The sequence below is a fragment of the Caloenas nicobarica genome, chromosome 3, assembly GCF_036013445.1.
Source record: "Caloenas nicobarica isolate bCalNic1 chromosome 3, bCalNic1.hap1, whole genome shotgun sequence".
NCBI classification, from domain to species: domain Eukaryota; kingdom Metazoa; phylum Chordata; class Aves; order Columbiformes; family Columbidae; genus Caloenas; species Caloenas nicobarica.
Window position 1 is genome coordinate 51,759,215 of NC_088247.1, and position 18,238 is coordinate 51,777,452.

General features: G+C 38.9%; 2 protein-coding genes across 2 annotated transcripts in view; one reads left to right on the forward strand and one right to left on the reverse strand.

Moving 5' to 3' along the window:
• NT5DC1 (5'-nucleotidase domain containing 1) overlaps positions 1 to 18,238 on the forward strand; it is a 136,930-nt gene that overhangs the window by 15,298 nt on the left and 103,394 nt on the right. The window lies entirely within an intron of this gene.
• Positions 901 to 16,753, reverse strand: COL10A1 (collagen type X alpha 1 chain). The gene is made up of 3 exons (XM_065632135.1): positions 16,742 to 16,753; positions 8,032 to 8,185; positions 901 to 2,756 (listed from the first exon to the last, which is right to left on the reverse strand). The coding sequence occupies exons 1-3, from the start codon at positions 16,751 to 16,753 to the stop codon at positions 901 to 903; spliced, it is 2,022 nt and encodes a 673-aa protein (XP_065488207.1).

Genomic DNA, 18,238 nt, shown 5'->3' on the forward strand with positions numbered 1-18,238 from the left:
GAACTGTTCAGGGAAAAACAATGCAAAAATTGTCTCCAGTTTGGGATGGTAAAGCTGTTGTGATTTTTGTGAGTGCCTGCATGCTTGTGAAGATATGCCCTTTTGGATTTGGTGATAGGTTTTTTTTACTCTACTCTGAACATTACAGTTTTACAGAATGTTAAGAGCTTAGAAAATACTGAACTATTTTGTTCCTATGGATTACTAAGTGTGCATCAAAGAAAGCTGAGTGGATTCCTAGGCTTTAAATCTGGTTGCTTTTTTGTATTGTGAAAGTCTTAGATCTTCAGTAACAGCTAATAATTTGTTAATCTACCTTTCTCCAAGGTAGCTATTCATTAATAAGAAAAGTGGAACTAAAAAGGTGACGTGTTATGTACTATATTAATGTTTACTTCCTGTTTGATAGTTTAAAGATGAAGCTGTCAGATAGCAGACAATGTTACTGAAGTCTATTACCTGGCTGTTGTGATGACCGTGCTCTATCTGAGACTGTTTACTTTGAATGATACTTTCAGTTTATTCAGGTGTAGTGAAGTATGATCTAGATTCCCGGAATGGCTGCTTTACATATTATAAAAGTAGATTGTTAGAAATTCTGATTTTTCAATTTAAAAAAAAAAAGAAAGGAGAGAGAGACTGCATTATATAAATTCATAAAATTTTAATGTTGCATTCAGTTAGACAATTGATCATCATTCAAAACAACTTTCTTATGCCAGTTCTCTAAAATACAATATTATTCTACTAGGTTTGAACCAATATCTTCCACTTTCTCACTCCCTCCTCAAATTTTGTTGCAAAATGGAAGTTGCATGACCTGCTCATGGTGAATCAGATCAGCACCCAGCTAAAATGGTCTGAAGGAGAGAGTGTCAGGACAGTGTGAGTGGGATGCTGTTAGATATGAGCAAATAGGAAACCTGAGAAAGAAGAGTGAACGTAATCAGAGGAATAGAGACCATTAGATTCTGAATTGGGCAGTTGGAGCCACACTTGATCATTCTCCATGAGATCAATGACAGCACTGCCAGAAGCCTGGTCAAGGTATCCTTTCATGTACTCATCATAAGTGTACATGATTGGGGAACCATTTTTGTAGAGTGCAACCCAAACATTTGTTCCTTTTGCATGTACATGGTAGGAGAAATAGTACAGTCCAGGGATCCTGCAGGTGAAGATTCCTGTTCTGGGGTCATAATGTTGCTGCCTATTGTACAAGATCTTGTCAAATTTTATGGGGACTGTTGCTGCAGGGTAGGCTTTTGAGAGGATGACACTGAAAGCAGACACTGGCATCTCTGTAAGAGCTTGGTTTACTCCTCCTGCTTTAACATAGCTGTCGGGCATCTGTGGGATTACAGCTTGGCCAGGGGGACCAGGAGGACCTGGGGGGCCTGGCAAACCAGGCTCTCCATTGTTGCCTTTAGGCCCAGGGGGTCCAGGTGGTCCCATGGGTCCGTTCAAGCCTTTCGTAGCAATACCTGCTGGGCCTGGCAATCCTGGTGCTCCTGGCTCACCTTTTGCACCAGGGGCTCCTGGCAGGCCAGGGGGGCCGATGGGGCCTCTGGTGCCAGGTATTCCTGAAGGTCCCCTGGGGCCTGGCTCACCGTTGATCCCTGGCACTCCTTTAGCTCCTTGTGGACCCGTTGGACCAGGCAAGCCGGGTAGCCCAGCATGGCCAGTGTCGCCTTTCGGACCTGGGAAACCTGGGTGTCCCTTAGGACCAGCAAGACCCTGCTCGCCTGGGTATCCTGGTTTTCCCTCTAATCCCGGTAGACCTCGTTCGCCCTTGGCTCCTGGGAATCCTGGGGGGCCTGCAGGGCCCATGTCTCCTTTGGGTCCGGGTAGGCCGTTCTCACCGGGCAAGCCTTTGAGTCCTTGGGGGCCCATGTTTCCTGGTGGCCCAGCAGGTCCTGGTTCTCCTGGCACGCCAGCTGGGCCTTGGTCTCCTTTGTGTCCTGGAAGGCCAGGAGAACCTTCAGGCCCTCTGTGTCCCTTCATCCCTGGTAATCCTGGCTTTCCGAATCCTGGAAGACCTGGGGATCCAGGCAAGCCTGCAGGTCCGGGCTGTCCCTTGGCTCCGGGGATGCCTGCTGCACCTGGGGGTCCCATTGGCCCAGGCTTGCCAACGATGGCTTCTCCGGGTTCTCCGGGGGGACCCTGGGGACCTGGGGTACCAGCTGCTCCGGGTGCACCAGGTAAACCCCTGTCACCTTTCAGACCTGGCTGACCTGGAAGACCATTTTCACCAGGCTTCCCCACCCCGGCGGGCCCGGGGAGGCCACGGGGCCCCTGCGGGCCTGGCAGACCCCTGCTACCCGGGCGGCCTGGAATGCCGAACCCGTTTTCTCCCTTTTGTCCATTTATACCAGGGATACCTGGCTCTCCCTTCTCGCCTGGGAGGCCCCTTGGCCCTTGAGCTCCTGGAGGGCCTTGTGGTCCTGGCTTGCCAGGAACAGTCAGTCCTGCGGGGCCGGGAATGCCGGGGGGTCCTTGTGGCCCTCTTGCACCTGGGAGCCCAATAGGTCCAGCTTCTCCTTTCTCACCATTTAGTCCTCTCTCTCCTGGCTTTCCTGGTAGACCTGGCAAGCCTGGTTTTCCAACCGCAGAGAATCCAGGTGGTCCTGGGGGACCAGGAGGGCCTTGGGGACCAGGACTTCCAAACCCTGGTTTTCCTGCAGGACCTGGTTGTCCTCTTGGTCCAACAGGGCCTGGGGGACCAGGGGGTCCTTGTTCACCCCTTATCTGCACACCTGTGAGAGAGAGGAAACCAGGTCAACCAGGGCAGCTATAACAGAATTGCAGGCTTGTAGCATGATGGTGAATTGCATGAAGGGTTAACTTGAACCTCATAGAAGTCAAGTTTCTAATACTGTATTTGGTCACTGAGAAGCTGATGTTCAAAGCAAAAGTGTCTAAGAACTCGTATATGAATAAGTAACAAGTGCAAATGTGTTAAGAGTTGTGTTGTGAGCTATAAGACCTCTAGAAATTTTTTTTGTTTCAATATGTATAGGGTCATCAGAGAGTTTAAAAGACGCTGTGCAAGTAGATGCAAACTATTACAAAAAACCCCATGTAACTAATTGAGCACGTAATCAGACTTGCATCTTGATAAACAGAACCAGAGAAAGCTTCCTGTGCAAGTGTAGCTACTTTTCTGAAATTACTTGGTGCTCCATTTAAGTAATGAGATTTTTGGTCTTTTCTCTCCCGTTTCCAAAAGCGGGCCATGGATCTGATTTTTTTGGTAAACATATGAATGTTACATTTTCAAATACTGTCTTAAAGATTTTTGTTTGTCATAAAAATTTCACACAGTGGTGGCAAGGTCTCAACTGATAATACCTCTTACTGCAGTCAGAATTACAGCTTTATTTTTTAAATAATGCTTCATTTTCTTAGTTATCAAAACAGCAGGTGGAGCCACTTAACCAAATGTCACACATAGAGGAATAAACAAACAAGTTCACTGCTTAGTTTTCTGTGCACTTTGGGGAGTTTGCAGCTTCATATTGGAATTGCGATGCTGATTTCTAGGACATTGCAGATAAGGTTAATGTGGATATTGTGAAACTACTTCAGTAGTTTGCAGCAACTGGCAGCATTATAGAATGAAATACCATACCTATGATGAATGTTAATTTAAGAAGTAATTTTAAAAACAAAAACTGTGGGATATAGGAATAGCCTGGATTCTGTTTTTTATAATGGCAACATATTCTGTTTGATGGTTATCTAAAAAAGATTGATATTTGTTCAGCAAATTGATCAGTTAAAATTTGCATTTCGGTCTCTTACAAAAAGAGCTGTGTGTTTTTGTGTATATATATGCAATGAGTATTCTGCTGTCTCTTAGATAATAAGGTTCTTTTTCAATCTGTGGCTAGGCTTGGTGAATGAAAAATGAGATGAAGGAAAAAAACTACTCTTGTACATGTTGTATCTTAACAAATAACAGAGATGTGCATATGAAATACATTTTATATTTTTTTAATTGGATCTGCAAGATTGCTTTCTTCCTGTATTGTCAGGGAAATTGTTTTTATCTACCGAGTGTAAAGAGTGCATTTTCTTTTTTGCTGTTGTGTAAAATCAGCACAGATGTGTATCTCCTTATTTTGCATACCTTCCTACCTTATCCTCCTTAAAGCAATGAAAAGGAAAATAGTTGTTAAAATCCTACACATAGAAAGAAAGCAATGTCTGTGATTTATTGACAAACTGAAAATACAAACACACATCCTTCTCAGCTGCAAAGGAGGTTGTGGAATCTGTGGGTTCCTGTGACAAGTCTGGTGCAGTCTTTAGTATTTTACTGATGTTGTTGGATTTCTTACTACCAAACTCCTAGATTCAGTAGGGTGCAATTGTAAGTTGGTTTTCTTGTCGTATAAGAGACATAAGATATGGCAAATTTTAAGAACTATGTCATATGACAAATCAATTTGGGAAAGGCTTAAGCCTGTCAGAATTAACGTATACCCTGCAGCAGACATGGTGTGTGAATGTTCTTTACACATTTTCTATTCATCACAGATAATAGAGCTGCCATCAGAGAAACCAGCTTACTGAACTGGAGGACTCAGAATTTATTCCATAGGTTCTATTTATGGATAGAACTTCAAAAACTGTATCTTCACACCAGAGAACACAGGCAGGTCAGATCAAAGCCTCAATACAAATACCTAAACAGGTTCCTGAGCTAATGCTGTTTGAGTTGTACAGCATTAGAGGAAAAAATACAAATAGGTTTTTATGTCAACTGCATCAAATCCACAACAAAGCATTTATGTGGATACTTTAGCAGAAAACAACAGTGACCCCAGCCAGATCTGCTCTTTCATAACCATAATTCAAGGAACTATGTCCAGGCCTACCAAATGTGTTTTGTTCTTTAGCAGTCAGAGTGAATTTATTTCTGCAGGAGGGCAATGTTCGTTTCATTGCATTTGATCTTTTTTATATATATTTTTTTTTTTTTTTTGCATATATATATTTGCATCAGACTTTAGCTTCAGAGTGCTTCTCTTTCTTGCTTTTCACCACATTTAGATGCACCTTCATATCAGTCCTAGGTTCACAAAGTGGTGGGTGCTGGCTTTTTAGATAAGATGCTAAAGGCTTTGTCAGTGTTCATATTATTATACAGATTTTCTGTGAGGAGCTATATTGTTTAAAAGTTGTACTGCTTTTAGATTAAAATGTCTGGTAATTGTGCTGTCTAAAGACAACGGTAAGTCTTCTGAGGAAAGGACAGCTGAACACATTAATGAAGTAGGATTTTTACCAGGAAAATTCAAGTAGTTGCTGGCTGCTCTTTTATATGTCTTGGCAGATATCCTGATGCAAAATTCATTTATGTTCTCTGAGTGCAGTAAAATCCTACTTATGTATTGAATTAATTACGAAGACTTTAGCATAGCCTGCAATAGTGGCTTATTTAAGCATTGATGAACAGTCAGACTTGATTCAATGATGATTTTCAACTAGGACTTTTCAAAGATTTCAAGCTGAAGAGCTACTGGTTTGAAAATTATGTCCTGGTATATTGAAAAACTGATGACACTAAATACTTAGAGAAAAGGAGAGTATATTCTGACTGGAGAGCTGTCAAGAACAAGATTCTTAAAACTTAAAAAAAAAAAAATCACCAAATCAAATGAAGCTTTAATAGGGTTTAATTGCCAACAGAAATTGTATAATCTATTACATGTTGTCCCAAGTCACAAGTTTGGGCCTAAACTGAAATTTTGGTTCCAGGCTGCTTCAATGTTTGGTGGCCAAATAGGAAAAGTAAGCTATGATGAAAAACCTGCCATATGCTACTTCAGCTACCTGCATATGGAAGAACTCACGAGACAATACAGTTAGATGAATTTGGTTCTGTAGTCTCCTGTTTTATTCTTCCGTGATCATCTCAGACTAGAAGTGATATTCTCTAACAGTCTGCCCTCTTTAAACTCTTCTAAAAACCCTCTATAGGATGCTTATTTTCCAGGCTAGAAGAACAGCAGTGGTTTTCCAGTCCTCCATTTTCATGCTTATTCCCCAAATGAAGATTTGTCAAGCAATTTTGAATGACTGGACTCCCATGTCTGTAAAACTGTAGGCTGTTCCTGCTTTGAATGTCTAGTATATAGTCTTTATTACCCTTCATAAATAGACAGCATTTTGCACATCTCACATGTGAATCTATTTTCATTCTAAATATGAAGATTCATGCAAATTAGATTCTGTGTTAATGTATGAAATGAAACCTTAGTTCAGGATAATTCATTTCCCTTTTCACCGTGTTTTCTGTCTACCCTTCTCCGTCCTTAAAAAATAATATAAATATGTGAATGATTCTGAATAAAGTCAAGAGAAAACACCATGAAAAGTTAATGAAGGGAGAGGGAGGAAACCCCGTGGGAGTTCCAGTTAGTAGGTCCTCAGAGTAGCTGTTTATGTACATATACCTAAATTCAATCTGAGAGTGCTGGTAGGGTTCCAAAAAGCCCTTGTGCTGAAGGCAAGGGATGAAACTGTGATGATACTTTGGTACAGCCCAGAAGAACAGTTTGGGGGGTGAGTTTCCCAGCCATGCTGCTCTCACTTGACTCTTACTGCAGAGTGTTCTTGGAGCACGTGGGCTGGAGCTGGTTGGGGTGAGATGAGGGTGCATCTTGGGACTCAATGTGTACTCGTCATGAGCATCCAGTCCATAGGATCAGATTAGGGCTATTCTAAAACGAAACCTCCTAAATGAAGGTAATGTGGATGCTGCATTTGAGCAGCAACTATTCTGCTCTCCAGATCTATTTCTGTTATGCTACCCTATTTTCTAATGCAGATGCAGCCTAAAATGTTCCTTCTCTGGTGAAGAGAAGCTGCAAATCCTGTCTTCTGCATCCCTTACTTGGTTTCCTCATTTCTGCCCAAGTTTGCTTATCACAGCTAAAAGTATATGGGATACAGAAAAACTGAAAGCTATTCTGAATAGCCTGTTGATGTCTGAAAGAAAACAATATTTTTTCGGGGGGCTGGGAGGGAAGGGGATGTTTATGAGGAAGATTCAGTTCTCTTAATTGTAGTGGTGATAATTTTGAATAGAGAGTACTGATAAGCCTTTTGGGGACAATTCATAAATAAAACCAGCACCTAGGAAGTTGAAGAGTTTTGATTTCAAGGTTTTAAAAAAAAGCTTTGGCCTAACTGTGGAAAAACAGAACAACTCACAGTTTCAAACACTAAGTACAGCCACACATTTGGCTTAAAAGGACAGAGGGGATACCCAGAAATAAAATGTCACTATGTTTAGCATTGCAATTATATAGTGCATATACAATCTGCCTATACAGTAAGAGTGATTTATGAAATGAGAACTTCTGATAATAGAGCTAAAATTGTTATATTACTATGAAATTAGTCTGATAATGAAAGTATAGGCTTAAATCACACATGAAAAAAAACTATGTAGCGGTCTAGGTCATACTTTTATGATTATATATCAATCTATTTTTCATTTCTAAACTTACATATGGCCAAATGAAGACCTGTTTATCAGATATATGCTTAAATTCACACCTAATGTCTGTTTTGAGTAGAGACAACATGACAGAATATGTAAAAGTTCTTTCTGAATATTGTAGATGACAGGTCTGTTGTTAGAAACCCCAGTATTCAATAAATTTGAGGATAATTAGCATGTTGTACATAATTATGTATACAATCATGTTGTATTATTCCCACTACTGAAGATCAGATCTGTAGCTGTGATATATATGCTTTCAGTGATTATTGTGGAAAAAAAAAAATAAATTTATATATATATATATATATGTCTGTGGCAAGGGTGCATCTTTGTAAATAGGGAGCAACTGCCAGAGCCACTGCCAGTTTCTTCTGCAGTGATGACATTATTTTAATAAACCTAAACTGCTAGTGAAAGTTGAATACCAATAGTATAAACAAAGAGCTTTTGTTCATGTGTCGACCCACTAGGAACAATTGTGTTAGTTTATTATCAAAAAATAGTAAACTTACCTTGACTCTTTACGTTGAATGGTAGAAAAGGTGGCCCCTTGATGCTGGATTGTTTCTGGTATCTCTCAGAAAAATATCCATCACTACCATGGACAATGTTCAGACAAAACAGCAGCAGTAAGGATATTTGTAAATGCATGTTTCCCAATCCGTTCTGTGCTAGAAAGGAGAGAAAAAGTTTGTTATAAAGAAAAGCTGTTCTGTTCTGTTTCTTGTGCATGAATAAATCTGTTTTCCAAAAGTATTGGTATTTAACATTTTGTACTTAGTTCCTCCTGCTTTCACTAGTTATGAAAAAATCCTCTAAGAAAAAGGAAATCATTATTACTAGCACTTTGAATGATAGAGCTCTGGTATAGATAGGTTAGAGGCAATAGTCTCACTCTTAGGGAAATAAGAAAATAAGGAAAATAAGTGGATGCCAGCCTATTTAAAACCACTGTCTTCAGAAACAGTGATTATTTTCCTGTTTATACTAGGGCTCCAAAAGTAAGTTCAGGAGTTGCATGTATCAAAACTCCTGAAATGAAGTTTTCAGTGGGAAGACATAGACACTCTACCACAACCTTATTGCCTCTTTCTAATGCTGTAGCAAATGAAGAACAAAGTCCTGGCTCCTTCAGCATCAGTGGCAAAAATCTCATGCTGCCTTGCTTGAAATCGGGCTTTTATCTGTAGCCTTTCAAATTGCCCCAGTGGCAGTAAGGATGCTGTCACTGGCTTTTAAATATCACCCCCTTCCCTTCCCAACCAGAAAACATGCATCCTATAGAAGTTACCTTCAAAACCAAAGAGAATGAGATTGTGATGTACCAGAAGTGTTGTGGAGCTCCAATGCAGAGTAGTAGAGCAGTGAATCTTCCTCTAATGAGGAGTTCTTCTGCCACTGAGTGAGCAGAAGCTGATGATTTCAAGTGTCACCCTTGAGTATTTATACGATTTTCTCCCTAGGTGGGTGACTGCTGGGCATAAGCTCCTCCCCAAAAATTAGTAAGCAGTAATTATCCGTGTGTATATGTGTGTTTTTTAGGGGTGGGGGAAGCTATTTTGGGTAGTCATCCTAGATCCTGTTGAGTGTGTTTTGTTTTTTTTCTTCTTCCCTCAGATTTCTTATTGTTGATGAAAATGTATTGCTCATAGTTAGTATTTTCTAAAATTTTACAGCCCCTCTGTTTCTTTAACTGAGAAAGGTAACATTGGAAAATTATCATGAACTTGTAAGGTTAGTAATACTAAGTTCTTCATTTGGATTTCTCTGTAATTGTTTTAAGGAAAGAACTACACATTTTGCACTTTGAGCTGTTACTTCCAGGAGTAACCCCACTAAAGTCTGTAGAGATGACTTGTAATTTTTGTTGGGATATGAATGAATAACTTAAAATCAATTAAGATGTTAATAAGGGAGTTGTATGAGAACCTGAAGGTTACACTGTGAACTCCTAAACCAATAACTGCTTACTATTTCTAGACTTGTGTTTTGATGCTGGAGGTACAGTACTACTTATATGATGTAATCTGCAAGTGATGTTTCTGTATTATGAACTCTGGAACTGCAAGCTTGAATTACATAATGAGAACATAATTATGTCTAGTTGTAACAAATGTATTGAAATCCATATTACTTAAATTTGCAAGTATTATACAGCCAGATGTTTGGAGCTGGTAGAGCTTTTCTGCCCCCAGCAATTGACTTTTTTTAAGGTTTGTTCAGTCAAATGCACTTATTGCTGTACTTTTACTAGATGCATGGTTTTTTTCCTAAAAAATAGTCTCAGTTTAGTGAATTTAATCTACTGCTGTTTTACTGTTGGTAGATCAAACTTTGCAGCTTATCTCTTTTTCTTCGGATTATAAACTGGTTTTAGGTGTTAAAGTCTGTTAAGGTAATCTTCCTTAATATACTGTATCCACACAGTGACTTTTTTCTTTTAATAAATAATGGAGTCTTACGGTGTTTCGGCATCATTTTGATTAGTGTTCAGTACTAAATAGGCAGTAATTTTCAGTCTTGAATTATTTGTGACTCCGAAGGGCAAAATAAGAGAGAAGAAACAAACCTTTCTCATTTAGGATGAATCTGTAGAACTAAATATTTAGTGCACTTTGCTTTTATCAAACATTCTTAGCAAAAATACCTACCTATAAATTGTGTATTAAAACTCCTTTGCCAATTGCAGGCCTCTTTCACGTTGTTACATGGTATTTAGTGTTGTAGGAGTTAGATTTTTGGATGTATCTGAAATTTTGTTTCCTTTACACTAAACATTAGTGGAAAAACAAAGATAAATGATGTCTGTGTTACTAAAGGAAGCTGAGTGTGTGCTACAAGTTAGTGTCCTGGTGAAGTGAGAATGTATTTATTTTTCAAGTTAACTTATGCCATTTGCAGAAGCTGCTTGGGGAGCCTTTTGGTGAGGTACAAGCAGTATCTGTGCAGAAGCACATGTATTCACCCATATCCTAGTACCAATTGTAGAAATACTGTAATCAGGCAAGGGTACTAGCAAGTTATATTATAGGAATACTAATAAATAACATGTGTTACTGTGAGTTTTCATGCATGGTAGGTACAGAAGGGACACCTGTTACTGTTCCAGCCAAAAGACTGAGCTGGTGGCCCTGAACTGTGTGGCTATCCTATGGAATGACAGGTTAACGTGGGCTGAATTTTACCTGCTTTGTGTCTTTGTTTAATTCCACACTCTTCAAGTAACAACTTTTTTGGCTTTTATGTATTATGGCAAATATCCTAGAACACAGGTTACTGTACTGAAAGAGACCAATGGACCATCAAGTCTGTTCTGCTTACAATTGTGCTAATACCTTTGCTTACTAGAGGGCTGTACTAATGTTGTGATTTAAAGACTGCTGCAATCATTTATTTAACAGATTGTCGACCAGTTCTTTTCTTCTATTCTTCTTCCTAGCCATCCTCTAAACAACACCACGTTCCATTTTTTGTAAATAAACTCTTTCTACTTGCAGAGGTCTTCAGTATGAAGCCTGCTTTCCCCACTAAGATTGCATGTCCAATCTGGTCACAGGCTTTCAGAGAATGTTTGCATGTCTGAGATGACATTTCTTCTCCCCCTATGTGCATTCAGTTCTTCTTAATCTTTTTAAGAAGAAAGCTTTGTCCTCAGGTTGTTTGTGTAACTTTTCAAGGTACTTAATTTAAAAATTATTTTCTATAAATTCAAATGAGAATCCAGTGATCCACTTTTGACAGAGGCAGAAATGTATGGGAATAGAATTGATTTCCTTCTTGAAGAAATACAACTCCAGCTCCTTTTTTTGGTTCACATAAATCTAAAAATAGCTTTTGATTTTAAAACGTTTAAATATACAGCCCTTAGTGGGAAGTGTGGTTGTTGCTAATTTGACAATATTTGGATAAGAAAGTTAAGAACAGCAGGCAACAGTTTTATGCACACACAGTTTCGTGCTAATTTCTAGCCTAATTCATAAATACTCCCAAAGCAGGCACACTGCTGGTACAAAAGCACCAATAATGTACACTGATATTTGCCCAGCAGCCTCGGTTCCTCCTTGGCTTCTTCTGGGCAGGAAGGTGAATAATCTGTGTGTGTCTCTGTGTAAATAGGGATGATTGTGGGGTCAAAACATATATACAGGCAAGCCCCTTGTCCTTGTGTTTGACCTGAGCTCCGCCCTATTGTGCTGTCTTATGCCGCTGCTTTGGTTTGAGGTTTTGTTTTTTGCGGGTATGGGAAATTGAGGTAGAATTGGAATTCACTGCTTTCGTATGTTTTCCTTGTTGCTGTGGATATGCATATGAAAGGTAGGCTTCGGTATATATTTGCATGTGTAAAAATACATGCAGCAGACATACCTGTGTATACCTATTTACAGTAACAGCACATTTTAAACAAGAGGTTATTTGCTCACCTCTTTTCAAAACAGAAACATTTAGATACTTTTGTTTTATAGTTATGCATTTAGAAAGTCTTTTTTGCTTACAAATGAAGGTGTCTTCATTCCCTCCTGCTCCCCCTGTCCCATTACTATAATATTCAGGAATAACATTTGATCCATTGCACCACTCCAGAACTTGCTTTTTAGTTATGTGTTGGCTGCTTCTCTCCATGGCAGTGTAATAGCTTAAGTCCTAAGCTTAACTGCAATGAAAACACTCTAAAATACAGTTTCTCTGGACCACATGAAGTAGGTACTGGAATCAGAGTCTTTAATGCCATTCGCGGCAGTCTGCAGTGTTTTGTCATATTTGCTGACTGCATGTTCAGTTTGTTTTTGAATGTTGTTAGAAAGCAGGCACTCCACATGCATTCCAAAACCCCCTATTGCTGCAGTCTCTTACTCCCACAGAGTCAGTGAAAACACACGCATAAATAACATGGAAATGACACCATGATTTGGGAAATTGGAACTAGTTTTCACCACAATTCTGAAAGCTACTCACAAAGTGACTTGAATGAGTCCCACAATAAGCAACTACTGTGAGGAAGAAGTGTGGAACACCTTAATTAAGCATAAATAATAATAAAGCCAGCAACTTCCCTGTCACATATGCCATCCCCACTCTCACCTCCCAGCCCTTAAAAAAAGGAAAGAGAAGAAGCAAAACTCTGAGGAATGCTGGGCTAAGCCCTTGCAGTAGTTGGGAACTGGCTAAATATGTTCCCACTGCTGAGGATTTTCAGTGTAAATATGCTTAGATTTACTGTTTTCATTTAGAGTACATGATCTTGTTTTTTGCACCATCTGAGCATAAAACGTGTGTAGTATCAAAGAACTGTGAGTTATTTGAAAGTAATAATTCACAGCTGTAACTCAATTTCTGTTATTTTTAATAATTAGCTTTTAGTCTTAATCCTGATTTTTTTTTTTTTTTTTTTTTTTTTTTTTTTTTTTAGTTATGTTATAATAGCCAAGGAACCTTGAGGGGTTGTTTACTCCTTTTGTTTGGCTGGGTAATCTCAGCTGTGAAGAGGCAAGACTCTGATGGAAGATTTTTTCCTGTAGTTTAAAAAGAAGTCTGAAAAATTTGAGTAACTTTTTGTTGATGACATAAAATCTCAACGCTGTTAAGAGGACACAATTATTTTGCCACTTCCGGTTCAGTATCTGTGACTAGTGCTTCCTGGTGTTCTCGGTTCCAATTTTGTTACCTGCCTTAAGCAAACTTTGAAGGCCCTACCCTAGCCTGTTTTCTTCTGTTAAAGGATACTCTAACAGCTTGTAGCACCACCTCTGGTGAAGAAATTCTCCAGTCTCCAATTTTAAGTTCTTCGAGAGAGGCATTCTAGGAGTTACTAAGTGTGAGTTTGAAAACCTGCCATGAAATTAAAGTAGTGGGTTTCCTAGTTTGTGGTGCGCTTTATGACACTCTGGAAACTCCTAAATCATCTCACCTCCATGGTTTAAAACCATCCTCTCTCCCTTTCTATCACACAACGCTGAGGAATGTTTGCGCACTCCGCGATAGCAGCCGGGTGAGCTCTCAATGGGAGTGCAGGGGAACAGAGTGTTCCACTGTACCTCTGTGGGGAAAACTAACATGGGGTTTTTCAGCTTCTTACTGCTCACAGTCAAATGCATCCAAAGAAATAGGAAGCAGGAAAATTTGTGAGTTCAATAGCTGTGGGAAATCTGGGGGTTTTTGTTTTGTTTTCATTGTTGTTTCTTTGTTTTGTAATTATTGTTGTGTTGTATTTACATGGAGGGTATTTTCTGTTCCAACACTAGCCACTTGGGCTGCATGGGACTGCAAAACATCTTAGTGAAGAAAACGTTTACTTTGCCAATTGCAAAATAAATAAGATTTCTTTTGAGTTTCAGAATGCATGTCATCTTTTGTAATTAATAGATGCTTCTTGAGGTAATCCGCGGGGCTATGCAGTCCCATTCATATTCATACTTTGTGATACAATAAACAATTCTCTCTACAAACAAACTGTGTTACTCCTACAGTCCTGTATTAGTCTTTTTATAGATTTAGAGCCCTTGTACTGCTAACATTTGTAATTGTGGTTGAATAAATGACCTACTTTCAAGTAGTAATGGAAAGATGGTCTGTATTTATTCTGGCACTGCAAAACTGACTGACCGCTGGCCAGTTTGTTCTGTTCAGCTCAGGTAACTGTTGATCACAAGAGTTCTATTTAGTATAGCAGTATATTTAAATAGATGACACCCAGTTAAATATTTACAGTTGTATTCTGACTAAGTTAACTTGCAGAGGCACTTAATAACCATGCTGAAATCTCAGGAAAAGATGTATTCCACATAGGTTATAGAGAAAGCTTTGAGGCTGATGTGAATGTCTGATTATACATTCCTCAGATAGCATTATTGATGAATGCTTTTTAACAATAATATGTTGTTTGTGGCCCCATTTCATTATGCTTTTATAAAGATAAGGTAATCTTCACCCATCTTAGAGAATTTATGATACTAGAGTAAAACATACCAAACAGAAGTACTGGTGTTAGGAAAGATGTTTTCCAGTACCTTGGGTATGCTGCTGGCCTGACCTCATTCCTTTCTCTTTTTTTTTTTTCCTTCTTCCCCTGCCTCTGAAAATAAAAAGAAGAAATATTGATCAAATGAATGCATTAATTTGAAACTCATATCAGTTGTGTGGCTCTAAATGAAAACGAAGCAGTTTTCAAGATATTGAAAACACAAAGCCATTTTTATATATTGATATTCGTTCTTCCTCTCACAAATGCGTATCTGAGTAAGTAGTGTAAATGTTTATATATTTAAAGTTTGGATTTTCACTACTTTTGGTTAAAAATTTAAACATGGAGGTTATGGCAAGACTTGTGTCTTTATGATGGAGGAGAACAGAAATGTCCAGGTAACTTTGTGCACAATTTAAGAAAAAAAAAAAATCATATGGCCTGACCACTGAAGATCCTAAGCAAATACAAAAATTTGACTTCAGATTTTTAGGAGAGGGTTCCACAAAACTGTTTCTGGAGCTGCTTAAATGTAACCAAGTAAAGAGGTTTCCAGTTCCTTTTGCCTCAAATTGCTCACTTTCAGCCTTCTGCATGATCTTGACTGCACTCTCAGTTGTATCAGTACAATAGTTTATGAAGCTTTTCTGTAAGCTGAGTTAGTAAGAAAATTGTTTGGACTAAAATGCAATCATACTTTCCTGGGAGTAATGGAAGGAGGGAGGCTTGTTTTCTATGAGTCCAGATCATTTCAGAGGATGTGTTAAATGATTTTGAAACACTCGAAATATATAATTGGTCTTTAAAGATTACTGCAAGTAGTCTTTTTTTTTTTTAGTAAGTTCCTGAGGTTCTGGTTCAAAAACCTTATAGTAACAGCAGAAAGAGCCTTCATATAAAAATGCTAGATAGTCATTTTCCTGAGATGAAGCAGGGTTATTTTTCTTTTCTTTAATTCATGTTCTATTTTTCTCTTGTATTAATGCATTTAACACCTTGTTCTCTGTGCCTGCTGGAGTTGAGGTTTCTTTCAGACTCCTCTGGACCACAGTGAATAAAGTAGAAACCATTGTAAGAGAAGGGTGGGAACCACCCCTACTTTCCCAAGGGTGAAAAAGTTCAAGCGGTTCCTCAAGTGTTACTTAATTAGGAGAATCCTCCGAATAGTTGGTGAAAAATAGTTGTAACAGCTGCTGTCTCAAGGCGTACCCACTGGAGCAGGTAGTCAGCCTGCTGAATAGTCTCGTTCATTGACCTTACTACCTGCTGTGGTTTGGAAAATTGGCAGAGAGTTGTTTTTAAACTTTCATGTTTAAAAACAGGTGCCAAAGGTGGTGGTGGTAGGGGAAATCCAGACTTGTACAGCCAGAACAAATAAAAGTTGTCTGAGTTCACTTTAAAAATGAGAGATTTGTTTGGCTTTTATAAGTCTGGCATTTTAAGTATTGCTGATTCCTTTTCATTTATTTAAATTGAAACTTAGGAAAGTTCTGTTGATGAGTGCATATAAACTTTCTATACTCCCTCTCCCTTATGCAAAATAAACTTTAATCTATGCAGCCTAATTGTTTGTGATGATTACTAATAGGACTGGTTTTAGTTTCACTAAGCTGAGACTGGATTTTTACAAGCATTAGATTGTCATAAGGGAGAGTCATAGTTACCTGCTCGTAATAAAGTGCTAATGAAGTGGCTGCTTTTATTATTACTGAAAATGCGTCAGGGCTGCAAAATTTTATAGGTGACACCATGTCAATGTCTTCTGCATTTCAATATGAAGAATTTTAAAGTACTGTAACCAGTAGGCTCTCACATTTGAAGATTTGAGGATTGAAAGATAGTTACATAAAAGTGGTTCATATGTGGAGCAGGTAAATACATTCCAAACTACAGGAACAAAAAATTATCCAGATAGGAGGGAAGGATCGGGACTACTAAACTCATGACAATCAACCTGACCAAACTGCCAGCTTGTTTCCAATGGTCATACTACTGACCCTGCCGGTGCTGTGGTAAATGCTGGAAAAAGAAAACTGAAAATTGAACTCCTGCTAGATGACTTCTGTACCCATTGATGGTGAGATGTAAGCAAGGATCTCCATGGAGTTAACAGATAGGAGTCTGATGTATTTCTGATGCATGCAGAACTTTGCAAGCAGAAATTAAGTGCTTGAGGTTTTGAGCATGTTGCTTTTGGATTTAGGTGCGCACATTCCACTGAAGCCATTAAAACTTTCTGGACATTGACAGTAAATTGACTGTACCTTTGACTTCATAATTGTCACAACTTTTTTTGATTTTCTGACATGTTGATATTGCTGCAGGTCTGGAGTGGAAGAAGTCTTCCACAAATCTGCAATAACCAGGATAAAAAGTTAGGATCTTGAAATGGGGGTGAGCAAGAGTGTCAGATATGATAGGAAATGGGATGTGGAGGGAGTCAGTTATCTGTGTCACGTAGTCTGGATTGTGATGTGGAGTCTGAATTTTATGGTTATCTCATGCAACGTCTTCCTTGAGAAATTTGTGTAGAACCTGTGGGTTTCTTTAGTAACAAAAGAAGAGGAGGGTGGACACTGCTGCTCCTGGGGCTCCACTTCTGCTTAGCCATCCTTGACTATTTTCTGATCAAACTTTCATGAAATGGGGAAGACCTCTGGGCAGTTCACCGTACTAGGTGAATGTAAGCCTATGTAATATGGAAATTCAAGAGGAAAAAATAAAGGTGTTTGGGTGCAGCTGAGCTAAATATTAAACCATCTTAAATGTCAGTGCCTTAACCTGTGCCTGAACCCATCCTCTCTGGCTGTGTGCAGGCTCTTAGACCTTAGTGCTGAAAAGCTGAAGCAGTTTTACCTTACTTAGCAGCCTGGATGCAACCTGTGCTGAGCTGCTACAAAACCAGAGGGAAAGGCAGAGTAAATGCGTTGTGGTCAGCTGGCACTGTGCTCCAAGCTGTTGTAAGAAGGAGCAATCTTCATCTACGAGTAGCTTGTGATTGTCTACTGTGTGTTTGCATCTTAGGCATACTTATGGGTATGTTCATTTTGCTATGTATTATACTGTTTTGACTGAGGTTTTTCATTGTAGTTTGAATATAAAACTGCTATAGTTTTATTTCATTTTATTTTTGCTACTAAATGGATTTAGTGGGTCTTTACAGCACTTGAAAGTCAACTTTAGAAAAACCTTTGGCAAAGGAAGTCTGTTGTCCAAATTCGCATCACTTCTGTGTTTCCAATTAGAGCTTTAAAAAGGTTATTTTTTTGAATGTATTTTGGCTGGCTGGGGAACATAATCATTGCAGCTGTAGCATTGAAATACAAGGGAATGAGACTTGATCAAGATCTGTAGTGAACATCTACTCCAAGTGTGTTGGACTTGTCTATGGTTTCACCTCGGACAGAAATTAAGAGGAATGTAACTCAAACAAGTGGCTGTCTGCCCTGGCGCATATTCCAGACTGTTCAAATGATGCAAAGATTTGGCCACCTGCAAGCTGTAGCTCCTAGTTTGAAAGCTAGTATCACTATTTGTATGCAGAGGAAAAAAATATCATATGATGACTTGGAGGGCTTTTTAACATGTAAAAAGTAAGGGAAGATGTATGTAAACCCTGGAAGTTCTGAGACTGCTTGCCATGTTACTCTAAATTATTTTTCAACAAAAACAAGTGTGGAATCTGGGAAGCTAGGGCTAAAATGAATTCTGTTACTTGCTTGAAGTGTTTTATTCATGCTGGTTTCATGACATCATTATCA